This window comes from Lepidochelys kempii, chromosome 14 (assembly GCF_965140265.1).
Source record: "Lepidochelys kempii isolate rLepKem1 chromosome 14, rLepKem1.hap2, whole genome shotgun sequence".
In the NCBI taxonomy this organism is placed as follows: Eukaryota; Metazoa; Chordata; order Testudines; family Cheloniidae; genus Lepidochelys; species Lepidochelys kempii.
The window spans coordinates 10,068,261-10,090,944 of NC_133269.1; the positions used below are offsets into that span (position 1 = coordinate 10,068,261).

General features: G+C 42.9%; 1 protein-coding gene across 1 annotated transcript; it reads right to left on the reverse strand.

Annotated features, from left to right (window-relative positions):
• Positions 1–607: 607 nt before the first annotated feature.
• SCPEP1 (serine carboxypeptidase 1) lies at positions 608–22,536 on the reverse strand. The gene is made up of 13 exons (XM_073310348.1): positions 22,390–22,536; positions 18,495–18,640; positions 17,417–17,506; positions 16,806–16,961; positions 15,877–15,951; positions 14,851–14,923; positions 13,475–13,512; positions 13,115–13,243; positions 11,571–11,655; positions 10,529–10,642; positions 9,644–9,781; positions 4,312–4,475; positions 608–2,091 (listed from the first exon to the last, which is right to left on the reverse strand). Exons 1-13 carry the CDS (start codon positions 22,448–22,450, stop codon positions 2,023–2,025), a joined length of 1,338 nt encoding a protein of 445 aa, XP_073166449.1. The 5' UTR covers positions 22,451–22,536; the 3' UTR covers positions 608–2,022.
• Between the last annotated feature and the right edge of the window lie 148 nt (positions 22,537–22,684).

Consider the following 22,684-nt stretch of genomic DNA (forward strand, 5'->3'; position numbering starts at 1 on the left):
AAGTGCAGACAGCAGCAGACCCCCCTCGCCTCTCTCTCACTCACTCACTCACTCAAAGCAAGCAGCATTCCTCAGTAATGGTTCCTTTGTCCCGGAGCGGATAAGCAGCCAGCTGTCAGAACCGGAGCTTTGAAAGGGCATATCTGCATTCCTACAGCGAGTTCAAAACAACGACAAGAGTGGCCACTTGACTTAAGGGGATTATGGAACGTTTCCGGAGGTCAATCAGAGTGCAGTAAAGCAACACCTCGTTCACACTGGAGCTGCGGTGCTCCAGCGGGGGGCACAGCAAACGTTATTCCACTCGCTGAGGTGCAATACCAACAGCAGTGTAGCCGCGGAGTCAGAGCGCTCCGCATGCCTTGCCAGTGTGGACGAGTAGTGAGCTAGTGCGCCCAGGGCTCCTTTATTGCGCTGTAACTTGCAAGTGTAGCCAAGCAAGTCACTGGTTCCAGGTTGATTCTTGCCCTCCACACTTTCTGTGCATTGGGCAAGGGGAGAAGAAACTTGCTGCTGTTAGCTACCACTTATATACCTATAAAGTACAGGAGCACATGGCAGTATCTTTCTCCCATTGCTGCTTTTAGGCAGAAAATGCTATAATCCATTACAATATAGCCTTTTATTTGACTTCAAGAACATGTTAAAAAAGGTGACAAGAGCAGGATCAATATATAGATCAGCACAGTTGTAACAATTGGATTCATTATTTAGCACTGAGGGTTTTATTCCCCAAAGCCAGACCATAGAGGTACAAGTTTTTAGGCATCAAATCAACTTGATTCCAAAAGGTGCAGCATTTAAGTGAGATCCACTGGTTTATTGGAAAGGTAGATTGTTTCTGCATTGCCAAAGTTCCCCATAGCAGTTTCAGCTTATTGATGCTCTAACAGCAGAGTTCTTGCACGTGTGTTTACATAGCATTACATTGCAAAAGCTGCAAAGCTAATACTCTGAAGTTTCATGGGTGGGGGGGCCACAGCGCGGTTTGCTATTTATTTAGGATTCTGACAACTGGAACAAGCTGCCTGAGTGTCGACAAAAGGGGTCATTTTCAAAGGGGATTGCAGCTGTACCATAGGAATGAAGTGATTTAAATACCTCATTTATGTGATTGTTTTCATTTGGGAACGGGGATAAGTATACTTTATAAAGAATCTCCACTTCAAATTGCAAAGCCAATAGTTCACTGCAAGATGCAATCCAAGATCTAGAAAAATATGGATGGGGTATTTGTTCTGACTTATGCCTCCTCCTTATCGCTCAAATAACCTTCTCCTTTTCACTTTCTAGGTTGAGGCCAGAAGCTCTTATCCATTAGAACTTTGGCTTACTCTATGAAAAGAAAGTATTGCCACATTGTTTACTCTCATTATATTAAGCATCCATGCCCTTTGAACAATGGGGAAAGGAAGGTTTTACTGAGGGATGGTTGTGTGGCACTGAGTGCATTAAAAACAAATCTTGGATAATGCACAAGGAAAAGGAGGATCAGGAGTAGAAAGAGTGGCTCAGTATGAACACACATCTCAGTCCAAATTGGATCTGGATCCAAAATGAAGTCCTAGCACAGGCATTCTGCAGCGTCTAGAAAGCAATGTCGTCTGACTCAGATGCCAAGTATCTGTTTAGGAAAAAGCATCCATAGCTTATAGAAGCAGGTTTGCTGCCTAAGGTTGAATCTTTAAAGCAGCAAACTCACCTTAATATTAGTGCATAAACAGACAGAGCATTTGGGTAATGCTCAAGGAAGCGGCTGAGTGTGTTATTTATCAGAGTGAAGTCCTCACAGGAAAAGTCTGTGTGAGCAGTATTGAGGAAGAGAATCACAGTTTACAAATTCAAAGGCAGAATTTCATTTAAGAATAACCATGTATCTCTTTAAATGCCTGGCACATTTCCAAAGTGTAAAAGAGGCTAATTTTCCAAATTGTGATTGTTCCTTCTGAAGTTCAGTTTGTGGCACAAGTTCTGCTAATGCACCGGAGTTATATATGAAAATCATGCCAGCTGGCATCCATTTCACCAGTGTTTTTGTTGTGTCACCATCCTGACCATTTTCAATGCCATGTCCCCTTGATCGGATGGTACCTACCATAGGGAAAGAGAGTGCATTATTAATTGCTATGCAGAAGCAGACAGCGAGCTCTAGATGTTTCATAGTCACACTAATATTTAACTTGCTTTTCTAGGACAGCCTTCACCTTGCTCCCTGATATTAGTGCATTGTGAGAGTACCTTCCAAGTGAGGACTGCAGTCAGGTAAAGATGGGGAAACAAAGGCACAGACAGGTTAAAGCAGGGATCTCAAACTCGAATCACCAGGAGGGCCACATGAGGACTAGTACATTGGCCCAAGGGCCGCATCACTGACACCCTCTGCCCCCTCCCGTACCCCACCCCTTCCATGAGTCCCCACCCCTGCTCTGCCTCTTCCCACCCCTTCCCCAAAGTCCCCACCCCAACTCCGCCCCCTCCCTGCCCCTATTCCAACCCCTTCCCCAAATCCCTGCCCCTGCCGCACCTCTTCTCTGCCTCCTCCCCTGAGCATGCAGCTCCCTACTCCTCCCCCCTCCCTCCTGGAAAGCGCTAAGTGCCTGTAGGTAGGCAGAGGAGTGGGGATGTGGTGCACTGTGAGAAGGAGGAGCGGGGGGGCGAGCTTGGTGGCCCGCAGGAAATAACTCCGGGAGGGTGGGGGGTGGGGGGCGCAGGGAGCTTGCCAGGCCGCAGGAAATAACCCAGGGGTCTCAAACACGCGGCCCGTGGGGCTAAAGTGACTTTCCCAGGGTCAAACAGGAATATGAGGTAGAGCCAGGAAGAGAAAACGGGTCTCCTAACTCCCAGTTCTATGCCTTAAACAGAGGTCCAATCTTCCTCCCAAGTAGTAAGAACTGACAACATTAGAAGTAAATTCCATGTACCTCAAGCAGATATACAGCCATGGGAATGTCCCTACTCAAGAAGTAAGCTTAGGTTCTTGCTCTAGGACTCCTGAAAGTAAACTGGATGGAGTTCAGCGTTTGGATGTTTTTTGTTTCCAAGGTTGCGGGAAGGAAGACAGCAGGCCTGATTCTGATCTCATGCTAGTTTTACACCAGTGGGAGTAACTTTACTGAAGACAATAGATGTACCCCATTTAAAAGAAAAGCCAGTGAAAGGATAATCAACCCTTTAGTCCTGCTTTTTGGTAGCACTGGTAACATTTCTGGAGGGTCATTAAGGGAGAGGATTTATATGTATTAAGACTTTTCTGCTAAGGAGGGAAATGAATAGTGCAATCAGCAAGGCATGAGGATGGCGGTTACAAATATACAATGAAAGCCTAAAAGTGACTAATTATGGGAAATTCCACGGCAAGACCAAGAAACAGAAGTGAATTAAGATGGCTGCATTCTGAAACTGTTTCCGGCTGGGAAGCTGCTAGACACAGTTTGGTGGTCTTCACCTAGGGCACATCTTCACTGGCAATGTTAAAGGGCTGCCACGGCAGTGCTTTAACGTGACTTGTGTAGTCGCGGCATAGCGCTCTAAAAAAAACCCCAAAAAACAAAAAACCCACCTCCACGAGGGGCATAGCTACCAGCCCTGGTGCACAGTCTACACTGGTACTTCACAGTGCTGAAACTTGCAGTGCTCAGGGGTGTGTTTTTTCACACCCCTGAGTGAGAAAGTTGTAGCCCTGTAAAGTGCCAGTGTAGACAAGCCCTTAAACAAGCCTCAGAGTGTTGACTGAATAGGCTTCTAATATTTGGAGTTTGCAAGGAAAGTACAATTAAGATTTACCCTCCTCCCATGGTTCTGTATCGTTATACAGAACATAAAGATGACATTTTTCTCAATATAGTAGATACATGTACACTGTGTTACAAAGATGGATGAAATGCAGATTACCGTTCTTTGTTCAAACAATTTAGAGACAGTATTGAATTAAGATCTGATTTTCCATTACCTTATTCAACGGTCAATTAAACCCAAGCAAAGTACTGGGTGTAAAATGCTACCAGACCAGAAAGGCAGCATTTTACAACCTGTGCTCCACACAATGCATAGTTGTTTACACCAGTACAGAGAAATGAAGAATAAGGCCCATTAAGTCTGTGCTGGGTATTATGCAAAGTCTGAGTGTAAGCCAGATCTTCAAACCAGAAAGATAATTAATCAAAGGAATAATCTACATAGTCTGATTTGGGAGCGTTCATGCAAATGTAGGAAAGCATTTAGCCATATTATGCAGGGAAAGCAGACAGATACATCATTTACAACTTGACTAATATTAGGTTTCTTTTGTCTTTTAGCAAATGTGCTATTTACCATGTGCCCAGCCTTTAGAATCCAGTAGAAGGCCAAGTTCTCATAGGACTTATGGAAAGCAGCTGTCTCAGAGGATTCTGGAGATACATACAGAGCCTTCCATTTTTGTTGGCTGAACTGCTTCAGTTTAGGCCATTTCAGTTTCCGAACCCATGCCTCCTGGCCTAAGTTAGGGATAGAAGAGTTATGTTTCATTATTATTTATAGTAAGACAGCATTTAAAGATCCCAACTGAGATTGGCGTCCCAGTATTCTAAACGCTATATGAACAAATATATAGCAAGTATAGTCAGTCAAAAATTTTTGAATGTTCAAACCAAATTTTTTTTGCAACCACAAAAAACAACCACCAAAACTTTTAATTAAAAATTTCAAAGGATTTTCTTCCCCATGGGTCAGAGACTCTTGAAAATTCCAAAAGTTGACCCAGAGGTTTTGATCAGTTCTAACCATAGCAGACAGTCCTGCTCTGAAGAGCTCACAATCTAAATAGACAAGACATACCAATAGCGGGAGGGAAAGACAGACACACAGAGGAGCGAAGCAGCTTGTGCCTGGTTACCTAGCACCCTCTCCTAGAGAGATTTCAGAGTAGCAGCCGTGTTAGTCTGTATCCACAAAAAAAACCAGGAGTACTTGTGGCACCTTAAAGACTAACAAATTTATTAGAATATAAGCTTTTGTGGGCTATGCATCCGATGAAGTGGGCTGTAGCCCGCGAAAGCTTGTGCTCTAATAAATTTGTTAGTCTCCAAGGTGCCACAAGTCCTCCTGTTCTTTCTCCTAGAGAGAGACGTCTCTGGGAGAAGTGGCAGCATTAGCAACTCCAGCATATTTTCATTCCCCTTCCCGTACAACACCCTGAAGCCCTCCCTTGCTACACAAACACTGGCAGGTAGGAATTCCTCAGCTCAGGGGGGCACATCAGACCAATGTTAAGCAGTTCCCACCAGAATGCATGCTTGGGTAAAATAAGTCTCATTCTGGTTCTAAATGTATACCTATACCAACACAAGCACAAGTCCTGCGCGTTGCTGGATTCCCTGTCCCAGGTGGTAGGAATTGAGGCTGTTCAGCACCTTGCAGGATCAAGCTGACAGCACAAGCTGCGATACACAAGCATACATTGGAAACACGGTCTGCATTAGGGCCATTGTTTTGCTGTTTGTTACAGTCACTCAACCAGGAGAGTCTGAAAAGGCAACCTCTGTTCTCAAGAGCAAGCTAGGGAAGAGAAGAGTGTTGAGGCAACAAATAAAGAGACCAGTTCCAGGACATTTAAAAAGGCTATTGTTTTTAAAACCACCGCTCAGTTACTACAGCAATTTATGCTGTAAGAAGTGCAGTTTAATTTTACCTCAAAATTAGCCATTTGTGGCACTCCAATTTGTCTTACCAGTTTTGACATCCTAAATAGCATCTATTTAAAGAATTATTGATTGCTGGGCTGTCCATGAAAAGGAATGAAAAAGGAGAGATTTGGGCCGTCTATTCTTAGCAATTAGGAGCCGAGAGATTACAGCAATAAACTTGGTACAGGAGACTATTTTAATAAAGGAGAAAAAGGAAACAGAATGAAGTCTGGCGGATTTGCTGCAGAGTGAGATATTCCAGCGACACCTAATGTGGACCACAAGTCTTCATTTCACAAGTGCGGAGTCTCTTAAAGACAAGCAAAAACTTTTGAGCAATCGTGATGTACATGCGCTTAAGCTGAGCAAGCATGTGCTCTTCGGCAGGTGCACATGTCCTTCAACCCCACCTGCTCCAGACTAATCATTAGGCTCACTCATTGTGTCACTTCTGACACCATTATTAATGGTTTCTGTTGTGGTAACGCCCTGAGTCCTCAGTCAGCATTGGGCCACCTTGTACTAGGTTCTGTACAAACACATAATAAGACATGGTCCCTGCCCCAAAGGGCCTGCCGTTCAATGCACTCAATATCAGTAGGGCAGGAGAAAGAAATGAAATCAATATGTCCAATTTTATATATGCACCAGTCGTGTTTTACATGTATAAATATACAGCCACCTGACTGCTGCTTAGTTTGTGGTTAGTGGGCTAATTATGTGGAGGCATCAAGGAAGAAGTAGGTTGTGAGAAGCATTTGAATTAAAAGGAGGGGGGCACTGGCTTTACTGATAAATTCAGAAGGCCTTTCTCACGTAGGGGGCTGCGTGGAAGAAGGCCCATAAATTCTTGTAGGGGAAGTAGACATAATGGGTGAGCAAGGCTAGAGTGGGTGGGGTGATGTGGTCAAAGGTATGGAGGGGCAGAATTGTGAAGGACCTTAAAGGAGAGGGCAAGAAGCCTCCACCTAATCTAATGGGTAAGGGGCATCCAGTGGAGGGATTCAAGTAGGTGTGGCTGTGTGTGGGGGGATGGTTACAGAGCCAGAGCATCAGGCCGGAAAGATGATAACTCAGTTATTTGTGCTTTGGGAGATGAGGGGCCACTTCTTTATTTGTGCTATAAAATACCTAGCACTAGTAAAATAGTTAACAACAAAATATGCCACCAGCATAATCTGTGTTGCTTGGAAAGACATAATAGAAGACAATGAAGTAAACCACATCCTCAGTAAATGGCTAGGGTTAGACAGGAATAATAATAACAAAAAACAACAAACAACAAAAAAAACCCAGGATCCACCCTTATTGTTGGCTCCATCTCAGGAGTCGCCAGGTTGGATTGCTGCACTTGGCAAACTACATAGGAGTTGTGCCATAATATGTAATTCAAGAAGCTGGAGGTAAGCATGGCAGAGATGCAATTAATGCGATCAAATTCTTAGAGTGGGGCGATATCTCCTAGCACCAAGTCCCTGTGATCTGAGGCCTAGCCCAGCATTTCCCTTCAAACTTAATTTCTGCCTTCCAACTCTGTTGCAAAGCAAGCAAGTTTCCAACAGTGAATCCTGTTCCTCATGGAACCATGGTTAGCAGTGTCCTCAGGACTGAGGGACAGATTCTGAGCTGCACCTCTCAAAGGTACAACTCAGAGGTGCAGCCCAACTGGAGGATGGCTGGGGAGACAAAACCATCATTGTGCCTCCCAAAATCTGGTCTGGATTGGGGGCTTATTCATCCCATAGCATAAATTAGAGCAGCCACTGGGGGTTAACTATTTATAGGCTTATCTAGGGCATTTATCACTGTAGTACCTGAGCATCTCATAATATTCATGAATTATCATTGAAAATTCTGAGGGCAGGGAAAATTTATAATCCCCATTTTCAGATAGTGGAGGAGGAAAGGTGGTGAAACTGAGGCAGAGCTGAAGTGGCTTCACCAAGGGTCACATAGGAAGCTTCTGGAACTGTTTGGAACAGAACCCCTCTCTTCTGAATCCCAAGGCAGTGGCTGCACCGCAAGACAGTCCTTCCTCTTAAGCACTTCATGCTCAGTACTAGGATGGGCAAAAATTTTCTGTCTAAACTGTGTTTCAGCAGATTGGGTATTTTGATTGTATGAAGCTTTTCACAAAAAGCGGCTGCTTCATGTAGTCGACTCCTCCCCCCACCTCCCAACAAACAAAATCTACCATGGAAGCAGGCACATATTGTGAAGTTTCATTTAATCTAAATACCAAATGCCTGGAAAACAAAAATATTTTCAATTTGGCTAGCCTGCTGTGGTGCCTCATGGGAATTGTAGTTTGGTTTCCTCACATCCACATTCCTTTTTATGGCTTGGGCTCCCCAGCTGGACTATATCTCCCATGATGCAACCACCTCCCATCACTACCAGGTGAGACTGTGGTGCATCATGGGAGGTGCTGGGTGAACAGAGAGCTCAACCTATAAAGAATGGAAGCATGAGGTACCCGAACTACAACTCCCTGAGGTATCATGGCAGCTTTTCCAAATTAAAATATTTTGGTTTTGGTTTTTGGGGTGTGGAAATCAAAAGGTCAACATTTTCTGCAGGAGGAAAAACAAACAAAAAAAAAAGCCTGTTTTCCAAACAGCTCTACTCAATTCCCCTGTTTGCCAGCAGAACTGGTTGCCATGTGGACAGCCTGAGTGTGCAGCTGTTACTTTAGATGGCTGGATGAGGAGAGCTGCACTGACAGCTTCAGCAGACTGTGCTGGAACTATTGGCACATACGGAAGCTTTGCATAATTTACTGAGTGACTCATTGTGCCCATTTTGGTGCCTCTTTTAGGATGTCTCATACCACTGTGTATATTTTATAAGCCACTTGCAACTTCTGAAAGAAACAGTCTTTGTTTAAAAAACTGCTTGAAAGTCACTTTTCAAATCTGCTTTTAGTGATCTTATTTTGCCACAGAAGGGGAGAAAAAAAACTGGCCTCATTTACTGCCAGTCACATCAGCACAGAGTTAATGCTCCCAGCAAAGCGAGCTTTAATCTAATTAACTGAGAATTATTTAGGGATAGTTAACTATCCAGCACTGCAAACAGACTTTTCTAGGTCTGTTCAATAGCTTCAGTGGAAAGCTACATGGAAGAAGCAGCCATACCCACCTATACTTGCTCAAGATGAAAGGCTCCCGTAGCCTTGTGTGAGCAGAAAGGAAGGGAACCAAGCCCATGGGTCTGACCAGGCTGGGGTAGTCAGAGGGCAGCCAGCTCCCTCGTGTCCTTCCAAAAAACTATGACAGGGACTCTCCAGGGATGCAAAAATGTGTCTGGAATATATGGGCCATGTTGCTTCTCCCAGCAGCAGTCAGGGTGCTCTGCCAAGAGTACTAAGGGACCTCATGGAGGAGGAGCACCAGGAAGCAGTTGGAGGCACTAACCCCTACATAGAGCTGCCCTCCCCTCACTGCACCACAGAATGTGGGGGGGTGGGGAGGGAGGGGAAGGGAAGGAATCTGTGGATTTTGGTAACTGAATTCCTGGTCTCTTCTGGGAACAAACCCAGCTTAAACCCTCTCCAAGAAAACTATAAAGTGAATAAGATCTATGGGTCTCTTTCCTGTGTTCCTGAAAGGGTGACAGTGTGATTTGTAAGATATACAAATGTATCTCAATGCAGAGGAAGGATAGTCCATTGGGAAATCTGGGTTCACTTCCCTGCTCTGCCACAGACTTCCTGTGTGACCCTGGGTCAGTCTATTAGTCCTTTCATGCCTTGGTTCCCCATCTATAAAACAGGGAAAATGGCACTGCCCTTCCCCATAGGGGTGTCATGAGGATAAATACATTACAGACTGTGAGGTGCTTAGGTATTATAGTAGTGGGACCACGTAAGTAATATAGATGGGGGCTTGTACAGGGGCTGCCATACAGATTCAAGTATAAATGTTAATAACCAGTGTACATCTTTCTCTTCAGAGAGAAGAAGAATAATGAATGCTTACCCATGGTGTCCACAATGAGATCCAGCTGTCCGTTATAGACAGTAACGTTGACATTGGCTGCCAGCAGTGCATCCACAATATCAATGACAGGCTTCATGAAGTCTTCAGCCATGTGTAAGAAGACTTCTTCTGACTGACCTATTCATATGGATCCAAACATGAAAGACAGTGCAATTGACTAAGTGTGTCATCTTTAAACTGCGGCATCAGCAGCAGGGCTTGACAAGAGCTGTGAAATACAATTTGTTGCTGCAGAAAAGCAACCACTAGAATGGTACATTCCAGACCACAGTGATCAGTCTGAGTGACTGGAGAGAAATGGAGAATGGCCAAGTTCCACATATACACAGGGGATATCAAAGCAGCACAGCACATGTTTCTAACAGTACTGCACATGCGGATTTGTCAGTTTCCATCTCCCATTACAGATCTGGAAGGGTCCTGGCAGGTATTCAGCATTGCTCTCTAATGTTTCCCTCTGGTTTGATTTACACCCTCCTTTCCCTGAACTCTCACAGCACTGGCTTTCTGGCAGAGGAGAATGGCTAGGAAATCCTTTTGGCAGACTGAGTTGCACAGATAGTTTTCAGCTGCTCAGGTATGAGGCATACTCTCCCTTCCAGGGTGTGCACCTAGTTAGACCCTAGCAGGCTAGAGAGGAAGTCACAAGGACCAGAATCATGCCTATGCCCATAGGCCTGCCCAGTTCCCTGTTGTGGGTTCTTTTTAGGAGCCTGTCCTACAGTTGGGCCCAAGCAGGATGAGAATTTTAACAAGCAAGTCAGGGAGACTTTATGTGGTAGAGCATCAGGACTGCTTTGAACAGACTACAATACTGTGTAAGTGACAAGCTGCCCATAAGAGCCATGTCAGAGGGTAGAGTACCTCCCCATCTGATAGAGTCAGGAATGATTCTCAGCTTCTTTCGGATGGGTCCATTCATCAGGTCACTTAAGCTGTCCTTATGCAGACGTTCGACATGGCGCTGATAAAGTTTAACTGAAAGGAAAGAAAAGAGTTTATTCTGCAGCACAGGGTGTTGGATTTAAAGATGATGGATAGGCACTAAGATGGTATCTGATAAACAAACACCACAAGGCAAAAACAAGTTTTATCAAGGCTCATTCAGTTCAGATCTAAGAAACTCTTTTCTACTGAAACTGCAATAGTACACAGAGAAAGAGACTTGCTGATTTTTAAGAGGTCTACAGTAGAAGATAGAATAGCCTATAGCATGGCCTATAGCATGGTCAAAAGATAGATGAGGGACAGAGTCATTATCTTGTTCTTTTTTCTGCCAGTGCATATTGTTCCCAACACTACATTTCTGGGGCTAAGTTTCTGCTTTAGCTAGTAAGCCTGAACATAAACTCTTCTCATCACCAGACAAGTTAGTTTTGAGCTGCAACCACTTGTTACTTTTAAAAGTAAGCAGGGCTCTTCACCTCATCCCTCCACCCCCATCTGTCTCTGGGAGCCAACAGAGACGGTAATAAAAACAATTATTTTATTTTCATGTAAATATTTAAAGGCGATGAAGAAGTGATGTCGTGAAGGCTGATGGAGGCCAGTGTCTAATCAGATCATCTTATGCAAGTGTTTGGAGGACATAATTAGTTCATAGGTTGTGAAGCTCCAGAGTAATGTATTTACTACTGCCCGTGACTAATATCCAGAGTGCACAGGGTGTATCTAGGTGGAAGTATATGCCACAAAAGAGCTGTGGTATATCCCTCAAGAGGATTCTTCAAGCCCTCCCTGTATGGAGGCCAGTAAATTCAGTACTTGAGAACACTCGGCATCTTTGCAAGATGTGGTAGCCACAGACAGTAGCCTACCACCTACAACCACAGGTCTGGGTGCTCAGCACCTCTGCATATCAGGCTCTTGGAAGCTTAACGTCATAAACATGCTCCCCTCAGCTTACTAAGATTGATATTTTCATGTTTCGAGGCTTTGAGATCTGGAAACTTCTTGGCTAGGATGTTATAGAAATTCACGTTGTCCGTGTTCTGAAAGAGTGAGAGAAGAGGATATATCAGACTGGACATTTTATTTCAATAGCTATAAGAGAAACATCTCTCTAACACATGAGGGTTGCACTCTCCCCGCAGACCAGAGAGGTCAATGTTCCCTACTTAAATGGGGCCCTATTCTGCTCCCTGTTCTGGCCCCTATTTTGAGGAAGGCCTTTTTGGAAGGGCCTTTGGTCCCTTGCTCCCCTCCTTTTTGATGATGGATTTTGGGAAAGGGCTTTTTCCAGTTCCCAAAGTTCACATACAACTGTGTTTGAGAGAGAGTGAGGGAGAGCATACACCTTGCTACTGATTTTCTTTCCTAGCCTTGAAGAGGCAGGAATCTCCTGGAATCCCACCACTCCATCCATGGCTCCAGAGACTTTCCACCAGCTGCAGCTATAGCCTCAGTGCCACCGATATCCCAGATGCTCCCTTCACCTAGGCCTTGCTCAATATGAGGCTTCCCATTTCTCAGTTTCCTCCTATCACATCAGCCTCAGCCATCCCTTGTGCTCCCTTTTGATAGTGTCAATCAATATCCAGCATCCATATTCTGGAACAACTGATGCAGCCAATTCATCATATCTAGATGAATCCAAGAACTGTGGATTCACCACATCCCCAATACAGCCAACAAACTGGACATGGACCAGAGAAGAGGTGTGTTTCCATTAAAGTTACTCAGAATTAAAAACAAGACCCAACAAATTTCCCATAATTAAATTTTAAATATTTAGATGTTCTGATGTAGAAGTCAGAAATCATTCCATTGCAACAACCAAAGAGGAGCAGCTCTGCCATCCCTGTTACATACACATTGTAGCTGGGAGGAATGGTTACATGGGCTTGGAGAGAAAGGCAAAAAAATAGCCAAAGTATCGTGCTAGAGCATGAAACGAGGAAGTGAAACCAGCCATGCACAGAACACTAACAACTGCAAGACACCCAGAAACGAGAAGCAGTTTTTAGCTTAGTCTTTGAGTTTTAGTACAGCATTAGGTGACTTTTTTTTTTTTTAAAGTCACATAAGTGAACCATATCACTGTAAAACACCTACTTTGGCCCAACCAAGCAGGTTTTTAAAGTTAAGCTTGAGTAATACCACTGAAGTCAATGGGCTTATTAATGTGCTCTAATTTAAATAATCTGTTTAAGTGCTTTACTCAATCAAAACCTTAGTGTTGTACTGCTTTGCACACATCTGGGCCTCATTCTCCATTGCCAACCACCTTGGGTAGTCATTTACACCAGTGCAAAGAGAGCATCAAATGCTTTCAAGTCAGCATGGTAGCACACGGAGTGCACTGGTGTGAACAACTATACAAGGAGCGGGGTAATAGAGAATCTGGCCTATCTGTACGTTAATAGCAGAGCATTACCTGAATTTGTTCATTTCCATAAGCCATTAGCATAAGTTACTTACTAATCTTGATGCCAGACAGCATTTTCTTACCTGTTCAACTACTTCCTCGGTTTGACTCCAGAGCTCAGTGGCCAGTGTGTATTGCCCTTTATTCACTGCATTCATGACCTTTTTGGCAGCAGCAGTCACCTCCACTAGACCTTGATCATCAAGGAGAGACTGGAATGCAAACAGGGAGAGACCAACCAATTGCTCATGGAAAGAATTTGATTTGAGGTTATAAGTCAATGTCATGCCCTGTTAATTACCAGTATAATTACCAGTATACTGGTTGAAAGCTAACCAAGAAATGGAAGTCCCCTCTTGGATTTAAATTGTATAGTGTAAGGTCTTGAATGAAGCCTTAAAAACCAGAACAATTATTGCAAATAGCAGAGAGTAAATACTTACAGTGCCGTAAAGGTACGGCCCCCAGGAAAGCACAGAATCTAGAGAAACAAAATAGGTTTCAAGCATTTAATAATTTCTCCAACAAAATTTTCCCTCTAAAATAGCAGGAATAATAGTGATGGCAGCATAGAGAGGCAAAGAGGAATTACTCAATAAGGAGGCATTGTCAGATCAAATTTAGTACAAAATTTAGGCATTGAAGCGGTTTACAAAATCTAAACCCACCACCATGACATTAGCTCTCCACATGTTAGCCAATGGAAGCCATTTAAAGCAACCAATAGACATTTCTCCTGCAGCATTTGCAACTCAAACATTGCAGCACAGTGCTAGTGCATGAGAACACGTAGACAGATTTGTGTAGTCAGTCAATGTTCACCTGTTTGCAAACAGTGCAAGAGGACAAAAAAATATAAATAAGTCAGATTTTTGAGAAGTTATAAGCTAGGATAGGGGAAGATTGTTTAAGGTAAGCCTATAGCACCCTACTCTTCTAACTTCCCGCATCTAAGTCCAGATCCTCCAATGGGGCTTGCCCATGTAGATCTCACTGCAGGATCAGTACGATAAGAAATGCTTTGATGTGGTCCTTCATCTCCACCTCTTTCTCCCCAAGCAAACAGTCATCCCAGCTTTGTTGACTATCACACTGCTGTGGCTGGTGGCTTCTAATGTTAGTGGTAAATTTAGAGATGGTTGGTAAAACGCAAACAGTAGTTTAAAAGCCAGATGTGGTGGAAATTTAGAAACACTTAGACCTCCCGATGTAAAGCTCCCTACCTACTGTAAAGGCTAGTAGTAAAGCAAGCATTTTCCTACCTGCCATTTTTTAAGTGTGCTTGGATAACATAAGGCCAAACTATTCAAGAGTGGACACTTTTGATCTGCTGTTCAGAGGTGCAGGGTTCAGGTGGAGTCATGGGTTCTCAGTATTTCTGAGAAATCATGCCTCAAGCAGTCTCACGTTTGAGTTTCACAGTTTCTGGATGCCCAAAGTCAATGGCCCCCAAATCAAGGAGCATGTCAAATCAGCTGCAGTCTTGTGAATCCTTCAGTGGCTAAGCCTTAACTGAAGCATTTTTTTACTGAAACACTTCAGACCTTTTAGTGACTTTTAGGGACACTCCCCTGCCACCCATCTAAAGGAACATGAGTTTGTTACGAGCTTTGTCCTGAGGCCATTTTGAATTTCTGACACCTCTAGACTGGGGCTGGTTTAATTACAGCTCCTTGAAACATCAATGTACATTTACCCTGATTAGATTTCCCGCATTCACTGGAGATCTGCTCCATTTAAAGTCGGTACAGACAGTATTCAAGACAGATGTGGGCTTTTTGGGGAGAGGGAGAAGTTCACAAAAATCCTATAAACATACCTAGAGGAGAAATCCATGAATCTCCGAGAGCAGCCCCAACAAAATTGCACTCTATGCTCCCATCGTGAATAGCCTTTAAAAATAATGTAAAGAGAGCTTTTAACGCACATTTAGGTAAACAAGGATCTTCTACCTAGTTCTTCTCCTTAACCAGCAAATGGTAGAAACAGGCTTCACAATGCAAGATAAGCAGAAGTGCCTTTGTGTTACAGGAAACAGCCCTTTCACTTTAACTAGCATCAAGACACAATGACAAATGAGATCTGATGAGAGTCCATTTATGTCCCAAATGACTATCAATTCATCATTGTCACTTGTCTTGGTAAGAGGAGGCTCTGTAAGAGTCGCTGAATTCATTCTTGAATTTCATGGCCTGACAGGATTACCATAGGATAAGACAACAGCACCAGAGGAGGCTCAGGTGCAGAAGAAAGATAGGAAGGGAGTACATGGTTTGCATGTACACTGTATCTATAAAAGCCAGTTATGGAAAAGCTCAAAGTTTTATGAAATTTCTAATTCAGTGTGAGCCTTTGAGAATAAGCTGCTTCTTTCAGTGATCTCGAGTCCTCAAGAGCCTTGTCACTTGTCAGAGACAAATGGTGTATTCAGGGCTTTGTTGCATCATCCGAGTCAAGCAACAGATTCTGGGCTAGAGAATTTATGAGGCAGATTTTCAAAGGCACAAATGAGAATTGGGTGTCCAACTCCTACTGACTTCCAGTGGGAGTCGAGCACCTAACTACCCTGTGTGCCTTTGAAAATCAACCCCAACAAGGCTGCCTGTGGTCTATTTAACCCTGAGACCTGGGGCACAATGTAGTCATTTTCTAGTTATCCACTTCTTAGCTTGGCTAAGATCTTTCTCTTCTACTGTGAAGAAATTTTACTCTCTAAAAAATGAAAAAGCTTCTACTCAAAAACAAAAATCAACACACCATTAGACCTTTCTTTAAGACATGAGAAATACACATGCCCCCAAGGAAGACGCTGTTATTCACTCACATAGGGAAGGAACTGCTTTACCTTGTACAGCTCTAAAGCGATACCAGCTGCCATCTTTCCTCCATAAGATTCTGAGAAGATGTAGAATGGAATAGTCTGGAAAAGGAAACCATACAATAAGGCTATTAGACTCCCAGCACAATATACATTTTGCCCACCCTCCGCCACCTACATAAAATCCAAACTGCACCTGCTCATCCCTCAAACACTCGATATTTTGTTTGTTCATTCTGAGTTGCACCTAGAGAGGCTACGATCCTACAATGCTGTATGCACAGAGCTTCTTTGTCTTCAGTGGGGCTCACTACAGGTACAAGAATCCACCGGCCTGAATGGAGGATTGGGGCCAAGGACAGAAGCACAAATAAATGCAGCTGCAATAGATGTCAATTAGACATCCAATTTCACCTTTAAGTCAGCGGGAGAAAAAAAGGACATTAGTTGTGCCTGCAGGTTTAAAAACAAACAATAGGAAGTACTTCTTCACCCAACGCACAGTCAACCTGTAGAACTCGTTGCCAGGGGATGTTGTGAAGGCCAAAACTAACTGGGTTAAAAAAAAATTTAGATAAGTTCATGGAGGATAGGTCCATCAATTGTCATTAACTAAGGTGGTCAGGGATACAACCCCTGCTCTAGATGTCCCTAGCATCTCACTGCCAGAAGCTAGTAGTGGACGACAAAGGATATATCACTCGATGATTGCCCTGTTCTTTTCATTCACTCTGAAGCACCTGGCATTGGCCTCTATTGGAAGACGGGATACTGGGCTAGATGTACCATTGGTCTGAGACAGTATGGCTGTTCTAATGTGCAGTAGCTAGTGGCGTATGCTACCTTCTGGAGAGGCTGTTTTCTTCCTCAGTCTAGCTGTTTACTAATCCTCTCTGATGCCTTGGTTAGAACCACATTTTTCTTTAATGCTATTAAACAAAATTAGAGTTCCTTACCTGGAATTCTTTCATCAACTTGAAGAATTCTTTAAGAAGAACCAGCATATCGGAAGATACAGTGGAGAGATCTTTTGCAAACGCATTACTATCATTTGAGTAACTGAATCCAGTGCCAACAGGATTATCGACAAACAGTACACTGGCTGCCTGCAGCTATACAACCAGGAGAAAGTAGATTTGTATGAAGTCTCCATTCAATTACCAATACGTGCAGATTTCCCCTTTCCCCAGTTTCAGATGTGTATTACAGACAAATTCACCGAACCATGTTTCCTCCACCAAATCAAATGGGTAAGCCTATGCCTAAATGAGCTGCTCTTAGCAGCTGTTTCCCCTACTACCGCATTTTAGGGATAAAGTATTCAAAGATAAGCAAGTTATTGCAAACATGTGGAGGAGGATGGTTCGATACCACTTTAAATGTGTTTGTTGGATTAAAAGTAGAACTACAGAAAAATTTTATCTTGGGACATGCTGAATTTAAGATGGACACTGTACTGCTTGGGGCATTTTTGTCCTGGTCAATCACCTGACTAAGAAAGCAAGGATCTCATCTATAAGTCAATGAGTACAAGCTGAGATTACCAATCATAAGCTTTCTACTATACCCAGGTTGTATTTCTTGGTTTCAGTTCTGCATCCAAGGGACCAATTTCTTCAAAGTTCCCAAATCCACAGCCTGAAGCTCCTGGACCTCCCTACGGGGGAAAAACAAAACAAGAAGGCTGATTAGAATCTGGGGAATCAAGACAAACCAATAGAGTTAGATCGCTGGAGTTACACAGCAATAGTTTGGGTGCTGCATGCTAAAATGCAAAGGGAGCTCCTGTCTTCCTTCATTATATATATGCGCCCTGTTTGTGGAGAGAGGAATTTAAAAAGACTCAATCATTAATCTGTGAAAGCATTTGATTATCTTTAGGCTAGGCAGATACCATGCTGAAGCTTTTCTTCCCATCCAGAGCTGAGCACACTTCAGTGCAGTGGGTTATGGAAGAGTCGGCTACTGAACTGGTGCATGCATAAGAGTCACTTGTCCCCAGGTGCACAGCATGTGCACTACCCATTGCACAATTAATCTAGAACGTGAAAGACTGAGTCAACTGGTGGATTATATTCAACATTAGCTCCTGTAATATAGTGTCTAGGATTTGTGTGTGTGTGTGTGTATTATACGCACACACACACACCATTGTCTTGAACTTCTCTGATTGGATAGAACTGGTCTCCACTCTAAAATAAAAAGTCCCAATCTTTTCCCTCTCTCCATACAGAAATCTCTTTAGGCCTCTTATCATTTTCACCAATTGTCTCTGACTTCAGACAGTTGGATCTGCTCTTTAGTTATGCGTTCGCAGGGTGCCTAGCACAAAGGGATTGAGGCCATTAAGTGCAACCACAATCCAAAGAATAATGAACTGTCTTGATTTCTGCTACATGCTTCTTGATATAGGGTGATCAGAATTAAACACATATTCCAGGTGAGGTGTCCCATTAATTTAGATAATTGCTTGATAACATATTCAGTATTCTTTTCTAACCTGAAAACCTAGTTCAGACAGGACTCAGAGAATAAGTCATAGCTCAAAATCTTATTTCTGTGTAGCTAGAATATCATGGCAGATCAGTATGCTGAATGGTACAGAAATCAAGATTCCTTTTAAAACGGCTTTCACAATATCTTACCTGAAGCCACATAATGAGAGGTAATTCCGTGAAATTTTTGGCAGAGTTGTTTGCATAGTAGAGCCACCAGAACATGCTTGCATTGCTTCTGACTGTTACATATCCCCATGCTTCTTTCTGTTCTTTTGATTGCTTTATAACTGCACCTAAAGAAAAGGGGTATCCGATTCAGTTGAGTAGAGTGGGCATTTGACCAGTCCAAAAATAATTGGTCAACGACAGGTCAAGTATTGTCAAATCGTCAAATATTTTACAGAACTAATTTATTATAACAGTAACAACGGTAATAAAAAAGAAAAAGACTTTATGGTCTGCAGTAGGCTTAGATAAATACTTAGCCTTAGATAAATACTTATGTCTAACTACAAAAAGTAAGTTCTTAACTCAGTTATTTTAACTCAGACAAATATGAAACACAATGAAATGAAGATCTAAAAAATGAAAGAATGGCACCATGATGCAATCACAAAGGTAGGTCACTGCCTATATTAGAGCATTCTTGTTAGGATAACTGACGGTGATCAAATAATAGCTGGTCAGTTGACATTATTTGTCAACTGACCAGCTTGCCAAACCTAAATTAGCATGTGAAACATTTGACCTTGAAAAACCAACAGAGACTTGGCCAAGACCCATTAGTTTTAATTTTGGGTGTGGTAATTACAAACACTCTCATTCAAAAATATTTACTACTGAACAAAACACCTGAATCCTGACTCCACTCACACTTCCATCCAAATCCTGCAAATATTTAAGCACTTGTATAACTTTGACTTCATCAGGTCTACCCACAGGAATTAAGTTATGCATATACTTAAGCGTTAGCAAGATTGGGACCTTCCATTATCTTTACCACCGTTGCAGCTGTCCAAATGCTGGAATAAATTTTCTAGAACACACATGCCTTTAAGTACTTGCAAAGAGCAGGGCTGAAATACTGGTGCCATTGAAGACAATGTCAAGTCTTCCATTGATTGTAATGGGGCCAAGATTTCAGCCTCAGTTTGGTCCCAGTCTTACAAGCACGATCAAATCATGTTATTATAGTATCCAAATATTGTTAAGTTTAGGGCCCTAAGAAAAGTCATCATTAGGGCCTGATCCAAAGCCCAGTGAAGGCTGCTGAAGACTCATATTAACTTCAATGGGCGTAATCTACTATGGTGTATGATGCAGATGCGTTGTAGGGAGCAGATCTTTAAAGCTTAAACCCCTCCCTAGTCTTCTTTATCACAAAATAGTCACTAGAACAATATGGACTGTCTAGTAACTGGGAAGCAGGTTGGTCAGTAAAGATGCCCTAGTGCATAGTACAGGAATGATTCCATCTATTTTGTCAGAAATTTGGGTTAAGAACTGCTCCACATCTGTGCAACAGCAAGTTTAAGTGCTTGCTTATTCTGAATGGGCGCCGTTTCACTTGGATTTCAGGAGCAGCAGCATGAATGGCCTTGAACGAGCCTACAATCTGCTAGCAGCATTATCAGAATGTTTTGAAAACACTACAAGTAGAGGAAGGGTTACCATGTAGAATGATATTATAAACAGAATTGGGTTAGCCATGTTCTCTTTAGCTCTGAAGTGACTCTTTGATATTTTTCTTGATACTTTGAAGCATCAAGAATCTACATTCATTCTTACTGCCAAGATGGACTTCAGCTCATCAGTTCACATCGTGTCATGGTTTCAAAAATAAGGATAGCACCCTCGACCGGTCCTCAGCATTAGACTGTGTCATTAGTTGACAAGCTATTTGGGACTATTAACATCACCTAAAAATGCTATCTGCTTTGAAGTGCAACAATGCGTTTGCCTTATACTCAAGAAAAAGTCTCTGCTGCCCAATCAAGCAATGACCTCCGAGAGAGAGTTTGGTATCAAGCTCTAAAGACCTATGGCCCTGATACTACAATTGGATCCAAAACAGCAGACCATGTGCCTATGAGAGGCCCACTGAAGTGGATGCAAGGATCTGCATAGGATCCAGGTCCAATTGCAGGATAGGGACCTTAATTTTCAGGCAGCTTCACTTCAGGGAATACTCCATTACCCAGTATCAAAGAGCTTGGATCACAGAAGCTGAAGGTGGAAGCCAAAAGGCCAGGCCACAAGAATCTTGTGGTAGGAAGGAAAGTCAGCCTCAAGTAAACTAAAATGTTTGCAATTAAACCACATAAATTTCCCAGTTGAAGTGTGCTTCTAACTTTAAATCAGTTATTAGGAGTTAACTGGGCAGTTGCTTACAATGGTCAACATCGGTGTGTCTTGAAGTTATTTTTCTAACTTCAGGAAAAATCCTGAAGCTGGGCTTGAAAGCAGTTTAACAGCTGAAGTGCAGAGGGGCAGCCTAATTTTTACAAGTCCTTGTCTTGTTTATAACCCCGTAAATGTTGCATTATACAATTGCTTGCAGTAAATCAGAGAGATGCAATTTGAACAAGGAATATTGTTTTTTCAGCTTATTAACTATTTGTTAGTCTCTACGGTGCCACAAGTACTCCTTTTCTTTTTTCCTTTTTGTGTTTTCAATTTATTTTGTTATTGTAAGAACCCTAGCGGTCCAGCGAGATCATCAATTGTATGACCCCTCATCTAAAACCTAGGCTAATAGATCATGTGCATAGACAATTATCCACATAAGACAAACAATGTCTCCCCACCTATATCCTATCAATAGCCCTGACAGTAAGCTCCAAAACGTCTCAGTTACATTATTCTTAGTTTTATCTGAGAAAAGTTTTTAAAGTATTTATCTGAGAATAAACAGCAGAGACTTATCTTCACTTGTCCTGGGAGACCAGGGATGGCGGGGAGGGTGAGAGAATCAGCAGAGTTTAGAGCATTAGATTTCATCTAAATCCTGTTCTATGTAACAACCTGGCATCTTTAACCCACCCCACACTAGGCTGATGCTTTTCAGCTAGGGGCAGTGGACCCTTTTCTCCAGGAAAAAGGTCAGCCACATAATAAACACTGTCACTATGGCTTAAGGGTGCACAGCACAGAGCTCTAAATTAAAGAGAGGCACATCATGTTCAAATTAAAGCACCACCCCCAACCAAAATTTTTTTGACACACCTGATTTTCAAACTTGATCCCCAAACCTACAATCCTGAGGTTGTGCAGACTGACCCATGCAGAGTTCTATTAAAGTCCATGGAGCTCCATGTGGGGCAAAGGGCCATCCACATGTTCCTTATTGAAGGATCAGGGCTTCGGACAGCAGTTCTTATGCATACCACATAAATAAAAGACTGCCTGTCTATCACTTCAGTAATGCAAGGCTACTTTTATGGGAGTAAAAAGAAAGAGCTACTCCTACGGGTGGGTGGGGTGCAGAATACTCCTGCAGCAGATGTATATACGTTCTAGGACACTGGATCAGATCCCTGACTCACACAAATACTTGCCATTGATTTCAGTGTGGGTACTTACATGTGGTGAAGTTACATATATTCTTAGGGCCTGACCCTGAACACGCTTGGTAACTTTTTCCATTGCGAAAGACTAAGTGAACAGCCAGAGCGTTCCAAGAAAGGGATTACATAATTAACGTTGCCGGCTAGGCAAAGCTTAAAACAGTGTGAGCCTGGAACAGACCCCCTTAAAAAAGGCTCAGACTTTGAAAGTGCAGTACAAAACTCTCAGCACATCTGGATTTAGATGCTTCTGCCAGGGCCTAGCACAAAAAATATCTGGGGGGTGGGTATGTAGGGTAAAAGGAGGCATCATTCATTCCTTAGTGTTCACCTAACAACAATAAATGCCTGAAAGTTCAACAAGCCATAAAACAGTCGGTTTAGAGCAAGTTTAGGAGAAAGGTGCTGGCCAGTAATGTCCATCACCCCTAGCTTCAATAACTCCTCATGGACACTCAGCCCCCTACCAAACATACCTGAGCCCAACGTCAGCAGGAAAAGCAGCGGGATAACATGTTGGCTAAGCAGCAGCTCCATCTCTGCAGCAACTGGGGAGTTTCCTGACTGAAAATCATATGACTCGGGTCTCCAGTCAGCTGCCTAGTGAAAAGGGAAGTGCTGGCTCTCTGGTTATAAAGGGAGCCGGTTACTGCCCCAGGGCGCCCTCTCTTCTTCCCTGCATGGTAAATACAACAGATATCTGTGCTGCAGTCAAAATGCCAGTTACACTTAACATGGTTCTATCTGCATGGCTAGATTTAGCTGCCTTGC